The 22,372-nt window shown below is 44.4% G+C and overlaps 1 protein-coding gene across 2 annotated transcripts in view; it reads left to right on the forward strand.

The window, feature by feature from the left end:
• The window catches only part of si:ch211-149e23.4 (uncharacterized), a 44,402-nt gene that overhangs the window by 16,811 nt on the left and 5,219 nt on the right, over positions 1–22,372 (forward strand). The window contains exons 3-9 of one of the 2 annotated variants that reach the window (XM_060943719.1): positions 1,396–1,704; positions 2,374–2,667; positions 2,799–2,949; positions 3,134–3,303; positions 6,077–6,385; positions 6,852–7,142; positions 13,394–13,507. In XM_060943719.1, coding sequence (XP_060799702.1) covers positions 1,396–1,704; positions 2,374–2,667; positions 2,799–2,949; positions 3,134–3,303; positions 6,077–6,385; positions 6,852–7,142; positions 13,394–13,470 — 1,601 coding nt within the window. In that variant the 3' untranslated portion in view covers positions 13,471–13,507. The remainder of the gene's footprint in view (positions 1–1,395; positions 1,705–2,373; positions 2,668–2,798; positions 2,950–3,133; positions 3,304–6,076; positions 6,386–6,851; positions 7,143–13,393; positions 13,508–22,372) is intronic. The other variant, XM_060943718.1, reaches the window with a different exon arrangement.

Here is a 22,372-nt window from a genome sequence, read left to right on the forward strand (position 1 = left end):
TGAATAGAATAAATATATATGAAAGCCACTGAAAGTTTGACAGTGAATCAACACTTTTTTTTTTGTCCAAGCAACTTTTTTGACCTAGGCCTAAATCTAGATTTAACACTTTCTGTAACTTATATTATATTTGAACTAATAAATTAAATGTACCTTTCTCGCATTTCTTCTTGTTAATCAGTTTGCATGGCCTGAACCATGTTGTTGGCACAGCATCGGGTTTGAGTCTAACGCGACCTGTGTAGCCCAAGAGCTCGGCCTGTAGAGTCCTTTCAAAGCAATTGGGCTCAAAATGCTCCTCACAAACAACAGAATTACTACCAAAGGAGAGTGTTTCTAAAGTTTAACCTGTTCCCAAGTTGTGTAGCCACTGTTTAGCAAATCACTTCCATTGCTGACAACCAAGCAATGTAACACAGAAAAATCCTTTCCCTTATTGTCATATTTATTATTTTTGCAACCAATGTGTTTGCCATTTTTCCAACAATGTTTCGTACATCTGGCTACATCATGATGTCAGGAGCAGTGAGCCAATCAAGACACAGAAAACCTATCAATGATTCTACATCATGCTGACCTTTGATACCACCCACAAAATGACAATATGGTAATACTTTGAAGTGGGACTAAAGTGAGTGGATATGCAAAAGAAATTTAAAGCACTGCTTTATGTGACACAGTGTGACAATACACCGTAGTCAAAATGCATTTGTGCAAAATCTCATCTCATCTCATTATCTCTAGCTGCTTTATCCTGTCCTACAGGGTCGCAGGCAAGCTGGAGCCTATCCCAGCTGACTACAGGCGAAAGGTGGGGTACACCCTGGACAAGTCGCCAGGTCATCACAGGGCTGACACATAGACACAGACAACCATCCACACTCACATTCACACCTACGGTCAATTTAGACTCACCAGTTAACCTAACCTGCATGTCTTTGGACTGTGGGGGAAACCGGAGCACCCAGAGGAAACCCACGCGGACACGGGGAGAACATGCAAACTCCGCACAGAAAGGCCCTCGCCGGCCATGGGACTCGAACCCGGACCTTCTTGCTGTGAGGCGACAGCGCTAACCACTACACCACCGTGCCACCCCATTTGTGCAAAATGTGTAACATTTCTAGCCTAGGTTTATTTTTGCTGCAGGTACCCTTTAAGACTAAAACATGTTGTTGCTTTATTTTGAAGGGTTTTTTTTCTTTTTACATTTAAACCTCTGGCACATTAATTGCAAATCTACACATAGTGCTCAATAGTTAAAGGTTAAAAGTATTTGCTCAAAGCCTGAACAGTATCTCTATTGCAGTCTTAGGAATTTAACTCATAACCTTCCAGCTAGTAGCACAGAACCTAAGCCTGACATGCCTGATATACAATGTTTTCCTTCTCAAGCTCAGCCCCATGTGAAAATCCATGCAGAGGAAGAAGTTTTGAATGGAACTCATTACCAAAGCATCTTCTGTTCAGCTTCCTATGCCAAGCCCAGTGCAAGTCTCCATTGGGACATCCGTGGGGGTCCACCCAGTGAGGGCATTTTCTCCATCCACAACAAACACTCCACACTGCCAAATGGCACAGCCAGTATTGTCAGCATGCTACGTTTCCCCATCCACTTGAATAATGAGAGTAGTGTTGCCTGTGTGATTCAGCACCCAGCTTTGACTGAACCAAGCACAACTTTTATAGAGCTACAGACATTTGGTAGGTTATTTGAATGTTACTTCACTATAATACTCAGACTTCTTTTTGCACTTTGAGCATGAAAACAGTCTTACTAATCACATGTGTATGCCTTATGGGTAATAAAATTATATATATATATATATATATATATATATATATATATATATATATATATATATATGAATTTGCAAAGATGCATGTGTGCATTTGTGTATCTTTATTTCTTTCTCTTTTGCTCTTTCACAGAATACTGTATGTATAATGTATGTGAGGGTGTGTCTGTGTAATTCTGTTTCTTGCCTTAACTTGGCTATACTTCAGATGATATCTTTCTGCATGGCAGGTGTTTCCTGTATAGTTTAAATCCTCACCTCAACTAACCCACTTCTGAAACTGTTGCTTAACACATAACATAAATCACATTCATAAATTTTTCTTCTAAATTATATTTTTCACTTTTTACTAATAACATGTTAATTCTCATCCAAATAGGTTAGAATGACCATTTTTAAAATATTCTGATAAAATATTCCTCCTCTTTTGATTATATATGTATATATAAGATATTTACATTCTTCATCCTCCACCCCATCTATCTATCTATCTATCTATCTATCTATCTATCTATCTATCTATCTATCTATCTATCTATCTATCTATCTAACCTTTTCCATTTTCCCTTTTAAGTTCCTCCAAACGTAACCTTGGAAGTGTCCATGATTGAAAAAGAAGGAAAAGCCTACCTTGAAGTTCTCTGCAGAGCAAAAAGAGGGAGGCCTCCTCCATCAATCATTTGGATCCAACCTGAATCTGCAGACACATCATGCTCTGCTCATTTGAATGAATCTAGTTCAAGTTCTCAAACAGTTTCTAGTTCTCACTGCTTCCCATTAGATGATTATGAGGGTGAAAATATCACCTGCATTTTTGGTTACCCACATGTTTTTGCCATAAAGAAAACTGTTACGCTGCCAACATACTGTGAGTATCACTATAATTATCTACACTGATTAAAAAGTCCAAAAAAGTTTTATATCACACATGCATGTATTAAAAGAGTTATGCATGCAAATTAATTATTTAATGCCTTCACTGCATCTCTCATTTTCTAGATCTTACCTCTCTTCAGCTGACAAACAGCAGTATTCAGGTGAACCATTTAAACACCTCTGATTTGTTGATCTTAGAAGAAGAGGACAGTGACATCAGAATCAGCATGGAAGTGTTGGGAAATGTCCCAAGTTATCAAATTAATTGTACAAAGTGAGAATTCTTAATATCTATTAATCTTGATGTTTTATCCTCTTACACAGACATTTACTAAGGGTATGGCAGAAACATTGCTCAATGATGTTCATGTATCAGATAGATAGTTGTATCTTTTGTATTTGAGTATCGGGAAGCACAAGGTGTTGGGATGGTTGCTTTATGTTTCTCTGCTTCTCAGAGATGGTGAACCTCTGTCAGAGGATGTGAAAGTGGTTGTCAGTGGTCTCATGATAAAAGGTCCTATTGGGGCAAATCATGCGGGTCAATACCAGTGCCAAGTCTTCTACTACAGACATACAGCATCTTTACAGTTTGAAATAGAAGTGAAGCCCAGAGTCCGAATACCAGGTATATCACAGTGTTTCTAGTTTCTCAATATTTCATATTCTATTGTAGAAAAGGGACATGACAAGGAATACAAGACAGTGTGTCTGTCAGCAGAGGTGGAAAAACCCGGGTGCAGAAAGTAAAAACCCTGCCACATTTTTGCTCCAGCCAATTCAGTGAACCAGCTGATCCTAATTACCACATCCCCTTAGCCAGGTTGATGAGCTAATTGGTGAAATCACCTGTGTTGAGAGCACAGGCAGAAGGAAAACCTAAGCAGGACTTTTACTTTGTCAATCCAGTTTTTCCACCTCTGTCTGTCAGCCATTGGGATGAATCATTCCAAAGTGCAGACGATATGATGCAGAATTCAGTTAACACCCAGTAGATGCTCTTATTCAGTGACTGAAATAAATTGTCGTCTACTTGGCAAATATATCCTCATCTTGACATAAAAGGAAAAGGGTTTTTTTTTTTAATCTGAAACCACAATTTAAATTAAATTACCAGATAATTTCAGTTTATTAGGTACACTTATGATCTATGGGCCTTTTGTAAATAAACAGTTATATTTACAAATATTCATGTTGGTACTAATATATCAGTGTGGCTCACCAATTCTGCAGAGTACCTTTACTGCATAGTACCTTTAAAATCTAATAAAATCTAATAAAAGGTATGGTTTACCTGTAACCTCTTACTTCTTCTTTTAGTTACTTTTACCCCCGAATGTAAGTGGGGGGTATCTTAATGCTTCCTGCTTGCTTGCCTCAAGAGTGAAGTATATATTATATATTATACAGTGGTGATTGAAAGCTTGTGAACCCTTTAGAATTTTCTATATTTTCTATATTTCTGGATAAATATGACCTAAAACATAATCAGATTTTCACACAAGTCCTAGAAGTAGATAAAGAGAACCCAGTTAACAAATGAGACAAAAATATTATACTTGGTCAATTATTTATTGAGGAAAATGATCCAATATTACATATTTGTGAGTGGCAAAAGTATGTGAAACTCTAGGATTAGCAGTTAATTTGAAGGTGAAATTAGAGTCAGGGGTTTTCAATCAGTCGGATGCCAATCAGGTGTGAGTGGGCACCCTGTTTTATTTAAAGAACAGGGATGTATCTATCTTCACAGCACATGTTTGTGGAAGTGTATCATGGCACGAACAAAGGAGATTTCTGAGGACCTCAGAAGAAGCATTGTTGATGCTCATCAGGCCGAAAAAAGTTACAAAAACATCTCTAAAGAGTTTGGACTCCACCAATCCACAGTCAGACAGATTGTGTACAAATGGAGGAAATTTAAGACCATTGTTACCCTTCCTAGGAGTGGTCAACCAACAAAGATCACTCCAAGAGCAAGGCGTGTAATAGTCAGTGAGGTTACAAAGGACCCCAGGGTAACTTCTAAGCAACTGAAGGCCTCTCTCACATTGGCTAATGTTAATGTTCATGAGTCCACCATCAGAACACTGAACAACAATGGTGTGCATGGCAGGGTTGCAAGGAGAAAGCCACTGTTCTCCAAAAAGAACATTGCTGCCCATCTGCAGTTTGCTAAAGATCACATGGACAAGCCAGAAGGCTATTGGAAAAAAGGTTTGTGGACGGATGAGACCAAAATAGAACTTTTTGGTTTAAATGAGAAGTGTTATGTTTGGAGAAAGGAAAACACTGCATTCCAGCATAAGAACCTTATCCCATCTGTGAAACATGGTGGTGGTAGTATCATGGTTTGGGCCTGTTTTGCTGCATCGGGGCTAGGACGGCTTGCCATCATTGATGGAACAATGAATTCTGAATTATACCAGCAATTTCTTAAGGAAAATGTCAGGGCATCCGTCCATGAACTGAATCTACAGAGAAGGTGGGTCATGCAGCAAGACAACGATCCTAAGCACACAAGTCATTCTACCAAAGAATGGTTAAAGAAGAATAAAAAAAAAAAATCAAGTTTATTTGTACAGCGCTTTTAACAATAAACATTGTCGCAAAGCAGCTTTACAGAATTTGAACGACTTAAAACATGAGCTAATTTTATCCCTAATCTATCCCCAATGAGCAAGCCTGTGGCGACAGTGGCAAGGAAAAACTCCCTCAAATGACATGAGGAAGAAACCTCGAGAGGAACCAGACTCAAAAGGGAACCCATCCTCATTTGGGCAACAACAGACAGCCTGACTATAATATTAACAGTTAATAAAGTTAATGTTTTGGAATGGCCAAGTCAAAGTCCTGACCTTAATCCAATTGAAATGTTGTGGAAGGACCTGAAGCGAGCAGTTCATGTGAGGAAACCCACCAACATCCCAGAGTTGAAGCTGTTCTGTATGGAAGAATGGGCTAAAATTCCTCCAAGCCAGTGTGCAGGACTGATCAACAGTTACCGGAAATGTTTAGTTGCAGTTGTTGCTGCACAAGGAGGTCACACCAGATACTGAAAGCAAAGGTTCACATATTTTTGCCACTCACAGATATGTAATATTGGATCATTTTCCTCAAGAAATAAATGACCAAGTATAATATTTTTGTCTCATTTGTTTAACTGGGTTCTCTTTATCTACTTTTAGGACTTGTGTGAAAATCTGATGATGTTTTAGGTCATATTTATGCAGAAATATAGAAAATTCTAAAGGGTTCACAAACTTTCAAGCACCACTGTAGATCTCTGTTTGTGGTATGTCAAACAGCAATTAACAATGGCAAAATGATTTACAATTCACATTGCTGCTTCAATATAAAGCATTACTACATCATTCTTAAATCACTTTAATTCCTCACAGCTCCTATCTACGTGACACTGCTCTCCAACACATCTTGGGAGAATGGGATTGAGTATACAGAGGTGAAATGCAGGGCAGATAATGTGTCTCCTGATGCCAATATTACTTTGGATACAGATGACTGCAGAAGTGAAATCAATGCCACTGAGCCTGGAAATGTTGCGTCTGGAAGTCAGCAGGACCACAGTGTGGTTTGGAAAATGGCACGGCTCCCAGTTTATTCTTATGCAGGATGCACAGTAACTTGTGTGGTGCACCACCAGGGGTTAGAGAAACCGGTACAAAAGAGCATTCATATCCCTTTAATAGGTATGTTTTACACCATTGTATTGATCTATGAATATTAAGTTATGATACCAAAAACTACAGTGGGTTCCTAAAGACAGTGTCCTAAAGTTAGCGTCTGAAATAAATTAATGTTAAGGTTGATTGCTTTGTTTTATTGATTTAATTAAAGTTATTTATCCCCAAAGGGGCCACTGCCCCCCAACATGAAAGTTGACAACAGGAAACAGATTTGACCATTATTCAACAGCTCAGGAGCAGTTGATAGTTAAGAGGCTTGCTTGGGATAACAGTTAAAATTTTAGGATCTGAACTCACAAAGGTGCCTTTGTGAGTTCAGATCCTAAAATTTTAACTGTTATCCCAAGCAAGCCTCTTAACTATCAACTGCTCAAACCCTAAGTCACTAGCACAAACCCTAAACTGTTGTGCGATCACTGGCATTGCATTAATTAATGTAAATGTAAAACTGTCACCTGTCTTCCATTAGGACCACCCAGACCTTACGTGGGCGTTGGTTTGCAGAAAGATTCCACACACTGGGCTGCTGTGTGCAAATACAAACGTGATGGGTCCATAACCAACATCTCCTGGGTCATTTCTGATACCAATAAAACTGCCTTATGTTTGACCAGAAATACCACAAGAGATGGCAGTAAGGAGCTAGTCAAATGCATTTATAAATTTCAACTCTGCCAGCATGAGGGAAAGAGCTTGACATGTGTGAGCCAAAACAAGTACGGGGAAGTTGAAAGGAGTACCATACATGTCCCAAATTACTGTAAGTAGATCACTGACAAATGAGAATTTTGAAAGAAAAAAAAGAGAAATATTTATAAAAATCAAGTATATTTAGCAAGTGTTGGAACATTTGTGTAAAATTTCCTGATGTGGGTGGAGCACAGAAGCACGGCAGGTGAGAGTTGATATTTGTATGAATATCTTTTTATTTGGCTTTTCAGCTTGCTTGCTTGCTTCCTTCCTTCCTTCCTTCCTTCCTTCCTTCCTTCCATCCATCACTCACTCACACACATGTATTGTGGTTGGGGAGAGAGCTCTCTTTCTCTGCTCTCTCTCTCCTTTTATGCTCTGTCTCTGTAACAAACAGATACACACACACACACACACACACACACACACACACTAATTGACAGCAGGTGGAATGACTTAGCCACTTACCTTCCCCGACCCCACCCTCCATTCACAGACTCCTGCCACGCCCCCGCTGCCACAATTTGCAATGTTCAGTACATATACACTATATGGCCAAAAGTATATGGACACCGGAGTTTTGAACATCCTTTTCCAAAACCATGGGCAACCCTTTCTTGCGGTAACAGCATCCACACTCCTGAGAAAATTTTATTTGCAATTTAGAACATAGTTAGGATTTGTACTCATCCAAAAGAACATTAATGAGGTGAGACAGTTGATGTAAGGCGTGTGATCTGAGTTCCAATTCATCCCAAAATTGTCCAGTGGGGTTAAGGTCATGGCTCTGTGCACGCCACTCAAATTCTTCCATACCAACCAATAATTCCATCCTGTCATAATGAAAGAGGTTTTCATGTCTTAGTTTCATTCATTCATTCATTTGTACATTTATTCATTTTCTATACTGCTTAATTCATTGTGGATCGTTGGTGAGCTGGAGCCAATCCCAGCAGACATTGGGCAAGAGGCAGGGTATACCTTGGACAGGTTGCCAGTCTTTTGTGGGCCTAGCACAGAATGACAGACAGTCATTCACACTTACATTCACACCTATGGGCACTTTAGAGTAGCCAATTGACCTAATTTGTATGTCATTGGACTTTGGAGGAAATTAGAGCTCCTAAAGGAAACCCATGCAGACATAGGGAGAACATGCAAACTTCACACATACAAAAGCCCTGGTCAGCTGGCATGTTCGAACCCAGAACCTGCTTGCTGAGAGGTGATCAGTGGTGGATTTAGGCATGGGCGACATGGGCAGCCGCCCAGGGTGGGATCTTGTTAGGTGCAGCATGGGGCACCTGCGCAAAAAATAAATAAATAAATAAAACATTGTAGTAGTGATATTTGTGTGACCAGATTTCCATCACTTGTTTGCACATCACATCAATTATATCGTTTCACCCTGTGGGTCAATTAACTTGTCAGTGTGGGCATCTTGATTCAAGTTTGTAAGAGAGGCAGGAAGTACTTCCTGGTCTTTGTAAGGAAACTGGAGCACCTGGATGAATCTCCACAGGGTTGAGTCTGGCAGGTTTAGTCTGAGAATGTGGTGTCTCAATATGGTACTCTAAAGCAGTGTTTTTCAACCACTGGGCTATGGCCCATTAATGGGCTGCAAAGCGCCATATAGTGGACCGTAAATTTTGTTCAAGTTGAAGTTAATTTTTTACTCATAGTAAGGTACAATTGCTGGGTTGCATCCAATGTCACATCCACCTCATTAAGCTACAGTCACACTGCAGCTTGCGATGCTTTGTGATGGGTTATCAGTGGAAATAAGGCATTTTGGTGGCAATGTACACATGAGCTAAAAGTTGTGGTCACACAGTAGGTGAACACTTGACTGTCACACCTTTGTGTGCTTGAGTCTGGTGCAGCTCAAGCGGCTGCGCACTCATGGACCACATTGTGCGCACACTTGGAACCCGATCATTATGGGAAACACCTGGTACTGATTTGAGCGCAATCAGCAGATACGGATGGTGTTTACACAGAGGCTTTGCAAAGCATTATCACTGTCACATTTGTTTCTAGCCATGTTTATAACACTGTTTAAATATTTTGTTTTCTGTTTTGCTTTTGTAAATATCACGCCTGCTAATAAACACTTTTCCTGCACTTAGATCTGTCTACCGCTGTCGATCTATCCTGATCCCCAGATCTTTAACCCAGCCACATATAAAAAGTTGTGTGCCTCCATGCTCTTCCAGGTTTTCACCTGTGTGTCTGTGTAGAACGATGTCTGCAGCACCAGGTAGTTTGAGATGTTGGGGAACTCAACAGATGGATAATTTTCTATTAACAAGTTCTTGTGTTTATTAACAAGTTCTTGTGTTAATCGAACAGACTCCACTTCTGGATTATTAATCCCTTTTGACTGAGAATGCCCTGCATGCATGATTTTATGTTGGCTTCTGGCACATCCATACAGTTTTAAATACAATACCTACAATTAAAAACAGTTTGTTTTTATTGCATTTATTTAATTACTGGGCTCCCATTTGTAACAGGGAGTGATGTTGCATTCCGTTAATACACTTTACAGTAGATTATTAGATTCTACTAGCCAAAATAATTGGGGATTTTTTTTAACAGGCCCCAACTCGTTACAAGTATGAATAGGTAGGCCTCAAAGCAGAAAAGGTTAAGAACCCCTGCTCTAAAGTAGAGGTGAAAACATATTCCTCCATTGCAGAATTCCTCCTCCAACTTGGCAACCTGTGCTGTGAGGGACAGTGAGATGCCATGAGACAGTTCAGTGTTTTATCCTGACCTAAATGACCCACCATGGGATTACGATGAGCCGCATGGAACAAAAATTCCTTATGGCCCTTTGAAACAAACAACTGGGTTGTTTTGCCTCCTGTTTGAGTATCCTGCATCACTCAATATAACGAATCTTTAACAACTGAAAAATATGAGTAGAAAAGTCAACATTAGGTTGGAGGTCTTGACCATCAATTACTTTCACTTGGCCAAAAGCATGCCTCAGGGTTTCGTCTTGCAACTGCTCCAACAGAAAATCCCAAAGGGAAATCCCAGCAGAGAGTGGTGGGGCTGAGCTCTTCCCACCCTCTGTGTTCATCTGGCACAGAGCCAACGCAGATGACTCTGTAACTGCCTCTCCAGATAATGCTGCACCGTAACACACCCAATTTTCACTGCTGCAGGAACGATCCACAAAGAAGCTTTTTACCAGCACCCAAAACCCAGGCCAATTTCTTCCCAGAATTAGTAGATGAATGAATGAATGAACCCTTTATTATCACTGTACCAGTGAAACTGACCATCAACCTGCCCTTACATACATACATACACAATTAACAGAGGGGGAGTAGACAGGAGAGGAAGACAGGGAAAAAAGAAATTACAGAGAACATGAGGAAAGGAGAGGAGAAAAAAGCAACCCCCACCCTATGCTCCTGCAAGGAGTACAGTGTGGGAACATTTAAAAAAAACCTCAGCACATAAGCACAAAAAACACAAGTACACTTTACAACATGAAAACACGGGACTTGGGGGGGAAGGGGGGGATCGGGGGGTAAGGGGGAGGGGAGGAGGTAGCGGTAACCCAGCGCAAGCAAGCAGCCGTCCGCTCCTGCAGCCATGAGGGTACTGGTCACGCACCCGCTTGTCACACTGGGGGTGAAAGCAGCGACCGTGGGAAGTGGGGGAAGGAATGTGAGGAATGCGAGAGCGTCTCACAGCAGTGACCTTCAGGGGGAAATGTTGTCCCGGCAACAGCCTTGGCCGAGGCTGGTGCTGTCTCAGGGAGCTGAAAGCAGATAAGATTAGGATTGTTTGGTCTTGGGGCGAGCAGACACATTTTTTGCATGTCCACTCTGTTCGTCTATTTCTGTCCATTCTGTCCAATGAATGAGGCAAGGACTAACTTCTGCCATCACACTATGCTTTACTGTGCTGAATTTGATATTGAGGGGCATCAGTAGATACTCATGAACATCCCCATGTACAGTGGTGCTTGAAAGTTTGTGAACCCTTTAGAATTTTCTATATTTATGCATAAATATGACCTAAAACTTTGTCAGATTTTCACACAAGTCCTAAAAGTAGATGAAGATAACCCAGTTAAACAAATGAGACAAAAATGTTATACTTGGTCATTTATTTATTGAGGAAAATGATCAAATATTACATATCTGTGAGTGGCAAAAGTATGTGAACCTTTGCTTTCAGTATCTGATGTGAACCCCTTGTGCAGCAACTGCAACTAAATGTTTCCAGTAACTGTTGATCAGTCCTGCACACCGGCTTGGAGGAATTTTAGCCTATTCCTCTGTACAGAACAGCTTCAACTCTGGGATGTTGGTGGGTTTCCTCACATGAACTACCTGCTTCAGGTCCTTCCACAACATTTCGATTGGATTAAGGTCAGAACTTTGACTTGGCCATTCCAAAACATTAACTTTATTCTTCTTTAACCATTCTTTGGTAGAATGACTTGTGTGCTTAGGGTCGTTGTCTTGCTGCATGACCCACCCTCTCTTGAGATTCAGTTCATGGACAGATGTCCTGACATTTTCCTTTAGAATTTGCTGGTAAAATTCAGAATTCATTGTTCCATCAATGATGGCAAGCCGTCCTGGCCCAGATGCAGCAAAACAGGCCCAAACCATGATACCGCCATCACCATGTTTCACAGATGGGATAAGGTTCTTATGCTGGAATGCAGTGCTTTCCTTTCTCCAAACATAATGCTTCTCATTTAAACCAAAAAGTTCTAGTTTGGTCTCATCTATCCACAAAATATCCAATAGGCTTCTGGCTTGTCCACGTGATCCTTAGCAAACTGCAGACAAGCAGCAATGTTCTTTTTGGAGAGCAGTGGCCTTCTCCTTGCAACCCTGCCATGCACACCATTGTTGTTCAGTGCTCTCCTGATGGTGGACTCATGAACATTAACATTAGCCAATGTGAGAGAGGCCTTCAGTTGCTTAGAAGTTACCCTGGGGTCCTTTGTGACCTCAATGACTATTATACGCCTTGCTCTTGGAGTGATCTTTGTTGGTTGACCACTCCTGGGGAGGGTAACAATGGTCTTGAATTTCCTCCATTTGTACACAATCTGTCTGACTGTGGATTGGTGGAGTCCAAACTCTTTAGAGATGGTTTTGTAACCTTTTCCAGCCTGATGAGCATCAACAACACTTTTCCTGAGGTCCTCAGAAATCTCCTTTGTTCGTGCCATGATACACTTCCACAAACTTGTGTTGTGAAGATCAGAGTTTGATAGATCCCTGTTCTTTCAGTAAAACAGGGTGCCCATTCACACCTGATTGTCATCCCATTGATTGAAAACACCTGTCTCTAATTTCACCTTCAAATTAGCTGCTAATCCTAGAGGTTCACATACTTTTGCCACTCACAGATATGTAATATTAGATCATTTTCCTCAATAAATAAATGACCAAGTATAATATTTTTGTCTCATTTATTTAACTGGGTTCTCTTCAGCTACTTTTAGGACTTGTGTGAAAATCTGATGATGTTTTAGGTCATATTTATGCAGAAATATAGAAAATTCTAAAGGGTTCACAAACTTTCAAGCACCACTGTACATACCTCACCTTCAATCCCTGCCTCCTGAAAGGGGACGGAATTGTCTGGCTTTCCTGCCACACCTGCAGACTTAATCTTGTCACGCACACATTACAGCACAGTGAAATTCGTTTTCTGCATTTAACCTGTCTGCAGCAGTGAGCACGCGCGCGCGCACACACACACAGAGCAGTGAGGAGCTGCGCTCCAGCACCTGGGAATTTTTATGTAGAATTAAAAGCCTTTATTTGATGGTGCTGTGTTACTAAGGTAAATGGTGTACTAGTGGGAAAGCTATATCACAAACATATATCCAGTTTCAGTGCAAATGGCCGTGCCCAGTTAAGCCTATTTTTACCAATATCATAAGTTTAAAATAGATAAATTGTTATAAAGTTTTGTTTTTAATTTAAACATGCCCAGAGAGAGAGGCACATCAGATCACTTGCCATGATTAGTAAATGGAGTTTATTTTGTTGAGTTTTGTTTGGCTTTAAAAGCGCTATACAAATATACTGATTTGAGCTGTCTTCAGTATTGTTCTACAATGTAGAAAATAGTCAAATTACAGAAAAAATTAAATATATATATAAGTTTGGTGTGGTGTACTTAGAGCACAGGGCCTGTAACCTGTAGTGTTGTAGTATAGCGTAGTTTGCTTGTCTTTCTCGCTTACAGCTACAGCCACCACCTATATAACTCTGTATAGAATGAAAAGAGAGGCAATGTGTAAGTCCTCTCCTGATGCTTTTACAGCTTTACTGGTCAAGACTCTTACAGTGCCTCCTCGCTGGCTCACCACGGATACTGGGCACCTTGCGGCCCCAGGCTAGACTGTGAGGGATCTCGGAGTAGGTTGGAGCCCCAGAGGTACAGTGTGCATGACCCACCAGTGTCTGGTTTTATGCTCTGACATTTACCAATCCAATCACCTGCTGCCATGTAGGTTGGGCCTCTTTAGGCAAAGGATAGGAGAAGGTAACTCTGACTTCAAATCCACCTACTGCCTTGCAGGTTATCCAATATGACCAAGGCTAAGGGAATAAACCCTGACAGTAAATCACCACTGCCTTTGGAGAGACAAAGGCTAAGGGAGCAAACCCTATAGGAAATCAGGAGTGGAGCCCCTGAGGTGGTTGAGAAACATGTTTGTCACTATCTGGCAGCTCCTGCAGCCAAATTGATGCCAAATGTCATGCTATCCATTCCTTTGGACCACATCAGCAAAGTTGAGAGGGGGACCCTGATGACTGGGCACCCCAGGATCTCCACATTTTCAGCCCAGGCCTGCACCCTGGAGAGGACACTCCAGTCTCACCCCAGTGAGGACACAACATGGAAACTGGCAGTCTACGGGTTATAAGCCTTTCTTGATTGGCATAAGGAAAGGGCGCCATGAGTCAGCTTTGACAGTGGGAGGGGTCACCGCATCTCACTGATTGACTACCGCTCGCTTCAAGCCGGGCAGCCCCCGGTCAATAAGCTGTCGGTTCGCCAATGTCTGCCTGCTCCAGTGGGTGTCTAGGGCTTATTGTACTATTATAGGCATGACAAGCAGATGGAAACTCTGCACCAGGCAAGCAAACAGATAGATAAAAGAAGACTCCAGCTCTTCATATAGCAAGCTGGAACATGTGCACAGGGATTTCTGACAACCCAAACAAGATGACTGACTCGAGAAAGACAGCCATTATTGATAGAGAGCTTACTAAATTAAACATCAACATTGCTGCTCTCCAAGAGACTAGGCTCCCTGCCAGTGGCTCCTTAAGAGAAGAGAATTACCCATTCTTCTGGAAGAGCAAAGAGCATGAGGAGCCCTGTATACATGGAGTTGGCTTTGCCATCAAGAATACACTGCTGTCTGCCATCCACCTACCATCAGGTGGCTCTAAACTCTCCTGTTAATCTGTCTGAGCACTGCTGCAGGGCCTGTTAGCATCCTCAGCATCCTCCAACCCTGTCTGCCATAGAAGATGAGAAAGATCAGTTCTACGAACAGTTAGATGAAATGATTAAAAAATGCCCAAAAGGAGAGTCCTTGTTTCTTGGTGATTTTAATGCTAGGGTTGGAGCAGATCATCAGTCATGGCCTGTCTGCATTGGGCATCATGGTACTGGGAAGATCAATGAGAATTGGAGCTGTGTACCTATCATAACCTCTGTGTCACCAACACCTTATTCAAGTGCAGGCAGCCCCATAAAGTATCATGGAAACACCCCAGATCTCATCGCTGGCACCAGCTCAACCAGATGAACATCTCTCAACAGTGTTCTTATGACTAGAAGCTACCATGGTGCAGATTGTGACACAAATCACACCCTAGTGTGCAGTAAAGTATGACTTCTCCTGCGCAAGCTCCACCAATCTCAACCTAGAGCTTGCCCTCAAATCAACAGTGCACAAATGTTAATTCCTCATAAGGTTGAGGAATATGTTGATCCCTTGATCGTGTCCTCCAGACATTTCCAAAGCATGATGCCACCACAATGTGGAGGGCTATGAAGGACTCCATATACAATACAGCACTATCCATACTTGGCAAGAAAGAATGCCCCAGCCAAGACTGGTTTAATGCTCACCTTCCAAAGATGGAACCAGCAATCGTGGCCAAACGGAAAGCCCATCTGGGTTACAAGAAACACCCCACACAGTGCAATCTGACAGCTCTAAGAGATGCCTGTAGAAATACTCAATGTCTTGCTCGATAGTGTGCCAATGAATACTGGCAACACCTTCCATCCATCCATTCATCCATCCATTATCTGTAGCCGCTTATCCTGTTCTACAGGGTCGCAGGCAAGCTGGAGTCTATCCCAGCTGACTATGGGCAAGAGGCGGGGTACACCTTGGACAAGTTGCCAGGTTATCGCAGGGCTACTGGCAACACCTGTGTACTGAAATTCAGTACAGTGTTGAGACTGGTGATATTCGGGGAATGTTCAGTGGCATCAAGACAGCTCTGGGCCCTGACATCAAAGGCACTGCTCCTCTCAGATCTCTAACTGGAGAGATGATCATTGACCAAGGGAAACAGATGGTCAGATGGGTGGAACATTACTCCCAATTATACTCTCAGGAATCAATTGTTTCTGATGATGGCCTCCAGCATATAGAAAAACTGCCCATCATGGAAGAGCCTGATGAAGTACCATCGATGGAAGAACTAAGTAAGGCTTTAGATACCTTTGCACTGGGGAAGGCTCCAGGTGGTGACAACATCCCTCCTGAAGTCATAAATTATGGAAAGCCTGCCCTGCTCCAACCCTTGTATGAACTACTCTGTCTCTACTGGGAGGAAGGAGGAGTCCCCCAAGACATGCAAGATGCCATCATCATAATGATCTACAAGAATAAAGGAGTGATAGCAACAATTATAGAGGTATCTCCGTACTGTGCATTGTTGGCAAGGTTTATGCTCACATCCTCCTGAACAGACTACAGCTCCGAGCAGACCGTATTCACCCAGAGACTCAGTGCGGCTTCAGGGCAGGCAGATCAACTACAAACATGATCTTTTCCCTCTGTCAGCTTCAGGAGATGAGCAGAGAGCAAGGTCGACCATTGTATAAGGGGCTATTTGAAATGCTCAAGAAGACTGGTTACCCACCTAAGCTCCACAGCATGATCATGTCCTTCCACACAGGCATGAAAGGAACTGTCTTGTATGAGGGTTCATTTTCTGACAGATTTCCCATCAAGAGTGGAGTCAAGCAAGGCTTGCACCAACACTTTTTGGGATCTTCTCACTCCTGCTGACATACGCTTTTGACACATCTACTGATAGTGTCTACATACACAGCAGAATAGATGGAAAGCAGTACAACTGTTAGGACTAGGACTGTTTTGGCCTCTAGAGGCCGCTGTTATTTCCTTTTCATGTCATGTTTATTTTGGCCTCTAGAGGCCGCCACTGTTCCTGTGTTTTGTGTTTGTGTTAATTGCCTAATTATCTTCACCTGTGTCCTTAATTAGTTTGTCTATTTATACCCCTGAGTTCAGTCCTCTTGTCACGGAGTCTTTGTGCTGTTATGTTTATCTCCAGTTTCCTTTGTACTGTGTTTTTTGATCTTCTTAGCTTTTGAATTTTTGCACTTTGCTTTTCTTTTGGATTATACTCTTTGGTTTTTTTTTGTCTTTTGTTTTGCCCTGTATATAGTGTATATAGTTTAAATAAACCTTTTGATTCTTTTTCTACTTCCGCCTCACGCCTCTGCATTTGAGTCATTCCCCTGGTGGCCTAGTGGGGGTTTGCTGGATTATCACACCAACGAACCAGGTTCGAATCCCAGCAATACCCTAACAGAAAGACTCCGTCATGACCGACTCAGCAGAGGCTGCTTCAACTGTCTACCCGGTCAACCTTCAGGGAATTATGGCAGCTTTGACACGCTTCGGAGCGACCATGGACGCTCATGGACGTACGCTCACCAGCCAACGTGAGGCCCTCGCTCGCCACGAGGAACTGCTTCAGCAAATTGGGAAAACCCTGGCACAGCTGACATCTCTGCCTGCATCTCCTGCTCCTGATCCAGTTCCTGCTCCTGATCCAGCTCCCACTCCTGCTCCAGTGCCTCCTGCAATGCTGCCTTCTTCACCTCGCGAACCCAGCCTTCCTGCACCACAGAGGTATGACGGCAAGCACAGTGAGTGCCGAGAGTTCCTTACCCAGTGTCAACTCACCTTTGAGCTTCAGCCTACCACCTACACCACGGATCGCCGCAAGATTGCCTTTGTGATCACCTTATTAGCTGGTAAGGCGCGAGCCTGGGCTACTGCTATCTGGCAAAGACAGGGACCTGAGTGCTTTGATTTCCAGCTGTTTTCTGAAGAGATGCTTCGGGTCTTCGATCAGGCAGACATCAGTACCGACGCAGCCCGAAAGCTCATGTCCATCCGGCAAGGAGGAAGCGTCGCAGGTTACGCCATCTCGTTCCGAACACTCGCAGCAGTAAGTGGATGGAACGAGACTGCCCTGGTGTCAGCCTTCCACCATGGTCTGTCTGACCCCATCAAGGACGGTCTGGCCTCTATTGGATGCCCAAGTGACCTCGAAACCCTCATCTCACATGCTATTCGTCTGGACAACAGGATGAGAGAACGCCACCAAGCCTTGAGCCCCCCCAGCCTCCCTACCTCTACCTGGAGACCGTCTACCTCCTTCAGTGACTGTCCAGAACCCATGCAAGTGGGTCGTACTCGCCTCTCCGCATCTGAGAGGGAGCGCAGAAGGAGGGACAAGTGCTGCATCTACTGTGGCAAGCCTGGTCACTTCCGAGCATCATGTCCCGAACTCTTGGGAAAAGGACCGCCCCGTCCAGCCGAGGGAGGGTTGTGACGGGGCCTACCCTCTCTCCCGGACTCCCTGGCCAAGGAATCTACATCCCGGTCTCCATCTCCTGGGGTGAGTCTGTCCACTCTTGTCAAGCTTTGATAGACTCAGGGGCGGCTGGGAACTTTATGGATATTCACTTCGCCCAAAGCATCAATATTCCGACTGCACCTCTTGAAGTCCCACTGTCTGTGTCTGCCCTCGATGGCCAAGCGTTAGGTGATGGAAGAGTCACCCAAGTTACTTCTCCAGTTTTCCTCCAGTCTCAAGGTCACAAGGAAGAAATATCCCTGCACCTGATTCCTTCACCTGAGTTCCCAGTTATTCTAGGCCTTCCTTGGCTTACTCGCCACAACCCTCGCATAGACTGGGTAACAAGCCAGGTTGTGGAATGGGGCCCTGCATGCCATGCCTCTTGTCTGCTCTCTAGCTCTCCTGTGTCTCCTGCCGAGCCCCCTGATCTCACCGAGTTATCTCAAGTTCCCACAGAGTACTGGGATCTCAAGGAGGTATTCAGCAAGAGCAGGGCCGCCGTTCTTCCTCCGCACCGGGCCTACGACTGTGCCATCGACTTGCTCCCTGGGACTACCCCTCCTCGTGGCAGACTGTTTTCACTCTCTCAGCCAGAACGCAAGGCCATGGAGGAATACCTCAAAGATGCCCTGGTCTCTGGGTTTATTCGACCCTCCACTTCACCTGCTGGAGCCGGCTTCTTCTTTGTCGGCAAGAAGGATGGGGGGCTCCGACCATGTATTGATTACAGGGGCCTGAATAAGATCACTGTGCGCAACCGATATCCCCTTCCGCTGATGTCCACAGCTTTCGACCTGCTCCAAGGCGCCACCGTCTTCACCAAGTTGGACCTACGGAACGCATACCACCTCATCCGTATCCGACAGGGAGACGAGTGGAAGACTGCCTTTAACACCCCGTCTGGGCACTACGAATACCAGGTGATGCCCTTCGGACTCACCAACGCACCAGCTGTTTTTCAGGCCCTAATCAACGACGTCTTAAGGGACATGATTAACCTATACGTTTTTGTCTACCTCGACGACATCCTTATCTTTTCCAAGACCGTGCAGGAGCACCGCCACCATGTCCGCCAGGTTCTCCAGAGGCTGCTACAGAACAATCTGTTCGCCAAGGCCCAGAAATGCGAATTTCATGTTCCCGAGGTCTCCTTTCTGGGATTTATTGTACGGACAGGCCAACTCCAAATGGACCCTGCCAAGACCCTGGCCGTCCGGGATTGGCCTACTCCCAAGTCCGTTAAGGAGGTTCAGCGGTTCTTAGGATTCGCTAACTTCTACCGCAAGTTCATCAGGAACTTCAGTTCTGTGGCAGCACCCATGTCAGACCTCACCAAAGGGACAGGTGGATCTATGGCTGGTCTCCTCAGGCAGAAAAGGCGTTCAAAGACCTCAAGGACCGCTTCTGCACGGCACCCATTCTGGTTCTCCCGGACACCTCCCAACCATTCATCGTGGAGGTGGACGCCTCGGACAGTGGTGTCGGCGCGGTGCTCTCTCAACGTTCGGAAGGAAAGCTGCACCCCTGCGCTTACTTCTCCCACCGCCTGAGTCCTGCTGAGTCCCGGTACGATGTGGGGGATCGAGAACTGCTAGCGGTCAAACTGGCCCTTGAGGAGTGGAGGCACTGGCTGGAGGGAGCACAACATCCATTCCTGGTTTGGACTGACCACAAGAACCTGGAGTACCTCCAGCAAGCCAAGAGACTGAACCCTCGACAGGCTAGGTGGGCCCTGTTTTTCAGTCGGTTTGACTTCACCCTCTCATACCGCCCCGGCTCCAAGAACACCAAACCTGACGCACTGTCCAGACTGTTCTCTGCCACTAACAGGGAGAATGAAGTCGGGCCTATTATCCCTGTGTCCCGGATTGTGGCCCCTGTCCGCTGGGGTATTGAGGAGGCTGTCCGACGAGCCCAACGCCAGGACCCCGGTCCTGGGACGGGGCCACCAGGCCTCTTGTACGTCCCACAACACCCTGCAGTCATCGGCCACCAAGCTGTCGCCATTCCAGTGCCAATTCGGGTTCCAGCCACCTCTGTTCCCGGACCAGGAGGAGGACGCGGGGGTGCCCTCGGTCAACCAATATGTGAGACGGTGTCGCAAGACCTGGATCAAGGTCAGGAAGACCCTCATACAGACCTCCAGAACCAACCAGACTCAGGCCAACCGCCATAGAAGACCTGCACACGCTTTCCGCCCTGGGCAGCGTGTTTGGCTGTCCACTAAGGACCTTCCACTGCGGGTGGAGAACCGCAAGCTTGCTCCTCGCTACATTGGCCCCTTCAAGGTGGTGCGCAGGGTGAACCCTGTCTCCTACCGGCTCCAGTTGCCCCGGACTCTGAGGATCAACCCCACTTTCCATGTTTCCCTGTTACGGCCCGTACTGACGTCTACGTATGCCCCTGCCCCTAGGAACCCCCCACCCCCCCGCATATTCCAGGGGCAGACTGTGTTCACTGTGAATCGCCTGCTTGACTCCCGCCGGGTCCGCGGCGGGTTGCAATATCTGGTGGACTGGGAGGGCTATGGTCCTGAGGAGCGCTGCTGGGTTCCTGCTCGGGATGTCCTTGATAAAGAACTATGTCGGGACTTCCATTCGGCCCATCCGGATCGCCCTGGGAACGTCAGGAGACGCTCCTAGAGGGGGGGGGTCCTGTTAGGACTAGGACTGTTTTGGCCTCTAGAGGCCGCTGTTATTTCCTTTTCATGTCATGTTTATTTTGGCCTCTAGAGGCCGCCACTGTTCCTGTGTTTTGTGTTTGTGTTAATTGCCTAATTATCTTCACCTGTGTCCTTAATTAGTTTGTCTATTTATACCCCTGAGTTCAGTCCTCTTGTCACGGAGTCTTTGTGCTGTTATGTTTATCTCCAGTTTCCTTTGTACTGTGTTTTTTGATCTTCTTAGCTTTTGAATTTTTGCACTTTGCTTTTCTTTTGGATTATACTCTTTGGTTTTTTTTTGTCTTTTGTTTTGCCCTGTATATAGTGTATATAGTTTAAATAAACCTTTTGATTCTTTTTCTACTTCCGCCTCACGCCTCTGCATTTGAGTCATTCCCCTGGTGGCCTAGTGGGGGTTTGCTGGATTATCACACCAACGAACCAGGTTCGAATCCCAGCAATACCCTAACAACAACCTTGCACACCTACGTTCAAGGACCAAAATCAGGACAATACTTATCAGGGAGATGCTCTTCGCTGATGATGCGGCCTTTGTAGTCCACACCGAAGATGTACTCCAGAGACTGAGTGACTGTTTTGCTGATGCATGTAAACAATTTGGACTCATCATCAGCATAAAGAAAGCCAATGTGAGTGTACAAGGTGCCGTCAGTTCTCCATCAATCACCATCGGCTGTGACATCCTTGAAAATGTGGGCAGCTTTGTCTACCTAGGTTCCACTATCAGCAACACCCTCTCACTTGATGTTGAACTTGATCGACGTCTTGGAAAGGTCAACCTTGATGGCCAGGCTGGCTGATAGAGTCTGGGACAACAAATCCCTGACAGTACACACAAAGATCCATGTATATCAGGCTTGTGTCCTCAGTACCTTACTGTATGGTAGTGAGTCCTGAAGCGAAGGCTGAACACCTTCCATATGCGATGCCTTAAATGCATCCTGGGCATCAGCTGACAGGACTGAATCCCACATCATGACATTCTTGAATGCACCAATGTCCCAAGCATATACTCCCTGCTGAGCCAACACTGCTTGCGGTGGTCGGGGCATGTTTGTCGCATGGAAGATGGGAGACTGCCAAAAGATATCTTATATGGTGAACTTTCCCAAGGCACTCATAGAGTTGGATGCCCCTTACTCCGGTTCAAGGATGTCCTTAAAAGAGACCTTAAGGCTTGTGACATCTGCATAGACAGCTGGGAACTTCAAGCCAGAGATCAACCTTCCTGGCGACAGGCTGTCTACAAAGGGATCCAAGAGGCAGACAGAAAGAGAGGTCTGCTTGCAAAGGAAAGAAGAATGTGGAGGAAGCAAGGGGTATCAAATCCCAGTGTCCCTGAATTCAATTGCAGCAGGGACTGTCATTCACGCATCAGGCAGCACAGCCATAGCAGACAGTGCAAACCAAAAACATAAGCTACATCTCCAGGGGCACAGTCAGCATGATCTTTTGAGACTGCGATGCTACTGCTGCTGATGATGATGATGATATATATAGTAGAATGGATATAAAAAGTATGCACACCCCATTAAAATGATTTTTGTTTTACATCAGAAAAACCTAAGACCACAATAAATAATTTCAAAACTTTTCCCACCTTTAATATGAACTATAACCTGTACAATTCAAATGAAAACAAACAAATCTGTTAGGGGGAAAATTTAAAATAAACATATAATAAGC

This window comes from Neoarius graeffei, chromosome 17 (assembly GCF_027579695.1).
Source record: "Neoarius graeffei isolate fNeoGra1 chromosome 17, fNeoGra1.pri, whole genome shotgun sequence".
In the NCBI taxonomy this organism is placed as follows: Eukaryota; Metazoa; Chordata; class Actinopteri; order Siluriformes; family Ariidae; genus Neoarius; species Neoarius graeffei.